This window comes from Neohortaea acidophila (genome assembly GCF_010093505.1).
Source record: "Neohortaea acidophila strain CBS 113389 unplaced genomic scaffold BDY17scaffold_29, whole genome shotgun sequence".
NCBI classification, from domain to species: Eukaryota; Fungi; Ascomycota; class Dothideomycetes; order Mycosphaerellales; family Teratosphaeriaceae; genus Neohortaea; species Neohortaea acidophila.
Genome location: NW_022985538.1, coordinates 1 through 3,563, shown reverse-complemented (window position 1 = coordinate 3,563; position 3,563 = coordinate 1). Strand labels below are relative to the sequence as shown.

Here is a 3,563-nt window from a genome sequence, read left to right as displayed (position 1 = left end):
GCGGGCCACTGTACTAATAGGAATGCTACCTGTACGTGAACAGACACAAGGAGCTCATGGCACTTACCAACAAGTCCCGCTCTCACCAATCATCCCTTCTTCGCGCCGTTCGTGACTGGATATCGGCAGTAGGACTAACTCCGTCCGCCGACCATGCATCTCCATGTTCCCCACAGAAAAGTGGTTACTAATAAACATACGTCATCCATGTTTGAGGAATTGTCCACGTTAGGAAGGTGCTGCGTGCAACGACATTTAATGCTACCTTGCCACGAGAATTTCTTTCAACTCCATCCACCGTCTTCTTTTTTTGACAATCAATCAATCAATCCATCCTTGAACTCCAAATCCCCTCCATCACCGACAAGATGCCTTACGTCGAAAGCAAGTTTCAGAAGAAGGACATGGTATGCATGCTGCTCCCACGTCTCGCCACGATCTCAAACCGCCACTGATCCCAATGCTCCCAGCAATTCCGCTACCTTGGCGGTACCGGATTGCAGGTCTCCGTGCTGTCCTTGGGCGGCTGGCTTACCTACGGTGGCACAGAGAAGGGAAACATCGTCAAGGACTGTCTCGAGACCGCTTGGAGTCACGGAATCAACTTCTTTGTATGTTCCATTGCCGCTGCATGCTGTCCATTCGCCATCTAATCTCAATCGCAGGACACTGCCGAGGGCTACGCTGGTGGCGAGTGTGAGGTCGAGATGGGCAACGCGCTCAAGGAGCTCGCTTGGCCCCGTGACGAATACGTGCTGTCCACCAAGATCTTCTTTGGCACCTCCCGAGAAGAGGCAGGTTTCCCCCCCATGATTCGTACAAACCATCATTTGCTGACAGTCTTATTAGCCAAACACTCGCGGCCTGTCCAAGAAACATCTCGTTGAGGGTCTGAAGAGCTCGTTGAAGCGACTTCAGACGCCGTACGTCGACGTTGTCTTTGCTCATCGTCCCGACGTTGGCACACCGATGAAGGAGATTGTCGAGGGCTTCACGTAAGTGAATTATAGATGAAACCCCTAATTTTTGCGACTCTCCACTGACGACTTGTTTCAGGCAATGTATCAGAAACCTCAACTTGGCGTAAGCCCACCAAAATCCCTCGAACGGCGTCGCAGAGGACTGACATTCAATCCGATAGCTACTACTGGGGCACAAGTGAGTGGAGTGCGACCCAGATCATGGAAGCGACTCAGATCGCCGAGAAGTACAACCTCATTGCTCCCGTCGTCGAGCAGCCGCAGTACAATGCCTTCCACCGCCAACGCTTCGAGGTTGAGTACGCTCCGCTTTACGAACAATTCCAATACGGTACCACCATCTGGTCGCCCTTGGCCTCGGGGGTCTTGACTGGAAAATACAACGATGGCGTCCCCGAGGGCTCTCGCTTCGCCACCAACAAGGAGTTTTTCAACGACACGGTCAAGTCTCTCCAGTCCGAGGAGGGCAAGGCTAAGATTGCCAAGGTCCGCAAGGTACGACTCAGCGATTCGTCTTTCTTTTCTCCGAAAAAATCTTTTCTCCGAAAAGTCCTCTCTAACTTTTGTGCAGTTGACGGAGCTCGCGGAGAAGCTTGGCGGCAACGTCGGCCAACTGAGCCTTGCGTGGTGCATCAAGAACCCCAACGTCAGCACGGTAAGTTCTAACCCATTCCCGCACCGACTTTCCCATGATGAAGCATATCTGATTCGTCCAGGTGATCCTCGGCGCCACCAAGACGCACCAAATCGACGACAATGTCAAGGCGGTCAAGCTTGCGGAGAAGCTGACTCCCGAAGTGATGGAGCAAATCGAAGGCATCTTGGACAACAAGCCGGCTGCACCAAGCACCTTCGGTCGCAGCAGGTGAGCGTCTGCTTGACTCGTAGCCTCGCTGATCTTGTTCCCCGCTCGACTGGGGCTTGGTTCACGGGCCGAGTGCTGTGTCCCGTGTTTGCGAGATCATGGCTCATGGGTCTGCAGAATTACCCGGCCGCGGAAATCAATGAACAAGCTTTGAGGCGATGCGTTACTATACCGGTACACCATAGATATATTTCGCTTCAACAAAAAAGTCTAAGATGTTCGACGCGTTGCAAGGGCGATCTGTTTCGATGATGGGCTAGAGACGTACGTTCAAGATCTCGAGGTTCGACCGTTGTGGAGCGCGAGACGTCGAGTCTTAATCATAATTCACCATGGTGTCGACCCTACTCTGAAAACTTTGACATCGGCCGATGCTACGCAGTATTCACCCCATCTCTAGCCTTCTACGCTGGTGGGAGGAATGAGGCGTATAAGCCGCCCTGAATGATGGCATAAATGATCATTCCTCGAACGATCCACTCCATTCCTGGAAGTGGTGCGGTCTTGGACTTTGGTCTCGTGCCCTTTCGAGATTCCCCTCCCGATATCTCACTCCCCGAACACAGGCGTATCGCAAGAGTAAGATACCAGAGCGGATAGCCAGACGAGATTCGGTTGACGATCTGGATGTGGAAGCTCGTGGCCGCCATGACTGCGAGGATCAACTGAGGTGCGGCAAGCCGTCTCAAAATCTGGGCCATGTCTTCCTCCTCTGCGGCTGCAACACCTCGATGCCGGCTAGTTCCAACACACCCCCGAGTGATGCTTCGAGGGCGCCATAGAGCTGTGCTAGCAGTGACGAGCAGGACTCCAAGCATCGGGGCTGCGAGCAGGAACAAGGGCAGGTTGCTCAACGTCCAATATCGCAGGAAGCCCACGCCCCAGTAATGATCTTGGACCCAGCTATAGATGCTTGGAGGAATTCTCTCGCACCATATTCGCGGAGTCGTGTTGTTCATGCAGTATTCCCTGAAAGCCACGATTTGCGGCGCCGCGAATCCGATTGCTGTGATCGACCCTGCGATTCCAACGAACACCAGCCTCAGCAGCCTTCTGGACTGAAGAATTGTGTCTCGCGGATGTAATACGGCGTCGGCTACGTCTCCGACAAACAGCATGCCACTCAACAGGCCGTTGCTTCTCGCCGTGCTTGCCAAAGCGAATAACAGGCCGGCCAAGATGGTGTAGAGGAGCTCCTTGGTCGTGGAGCCTCCGCGCCTGAGCTTCAATGCCCGGCTGTAGCTCCAGGTTCCCGCGAAATTCAACATGGCAAACGTGCTCTCGCCGTAGGGTGCCGAGAGAAAGACACCGGCGGGCGAGGCAATGTGCAGTAGTGCTGCTGTGAATGCAATCCGCGATCGGGCTTGTGTCGAAGTGGAGATCAAGTCTCGGGCAAGTCGATACAGGGTGATGACGGCCAGGAGGTGGGAGGCATTGGCTAGGATCATGTAGCATAGTGCATGCTTGACGACTGGCGAGACTGGTAGTGATTGAAAAAGGACTGGCAGTCGATCAGTCATCGTCCTAGATACACACGCTTCCAGGCATACCGTTTGTCAAGTAATGATTGCATCGGGCCAGAACCCAGCTGAATGCCCATTCTTGTTCGTTGACATGACCCCGTTCCGCAGACGTTGCAAAGTAGATGCCATCCCAGCGGGTTGAGCGGAGTACTGCATGCTCGAGTGCGCGCGCAGTCCAACTCAGGCTTGGTGCAT

General features: G+C 53.9%; 2 protein-coding genes across 2 annotated transcripts; one reads left to right on the top strand and one right to left on the bottom strand.

Moving 5' to 3' along the window:
- Positions 1-368: 368 nt before the first annotated feature.
- Positions 369-1,849, top strand: BDY17DRAFT_319530 (voltage-gated potassium channel subunit beta-3; the record flags this gene model as incomplete). Its single annotated transcript, XM_033736285.1, has 8 exons — positions 369-407; positions 471-611; positions 666-794; positions 850-995; positions 1,057-1,083; positions 1,142-1,475; positions 1,552-1,635; positions 1,697-1,849. 8 exons carry the CDS (start codon positions 369-371, stop codon positions 1,847-1,849), a joined length of 1,053 nt encoding a protein of 350 aa, XP_033584996.1.
- A 400-nt stretch (positions 1,850-2,249) lies between these two features.
- Positions 2,250-3,528, bottom strand: BDY17DRAFT_258949 (GPI mannosyltransferase 2; the record flags this gene model as incomplete). Its single annotated transcript, XM_033731825.1, has 2 exons — positions 2,250-3,325; positions 3,378-3,528. Coding segments are annotated over 2 exons (1,227 nt in total), but the record flags the coding sequence as incomplete, so codon positions are not given.
- Positions 3,529-3,563: the final 35 nt, after the last annotated feature.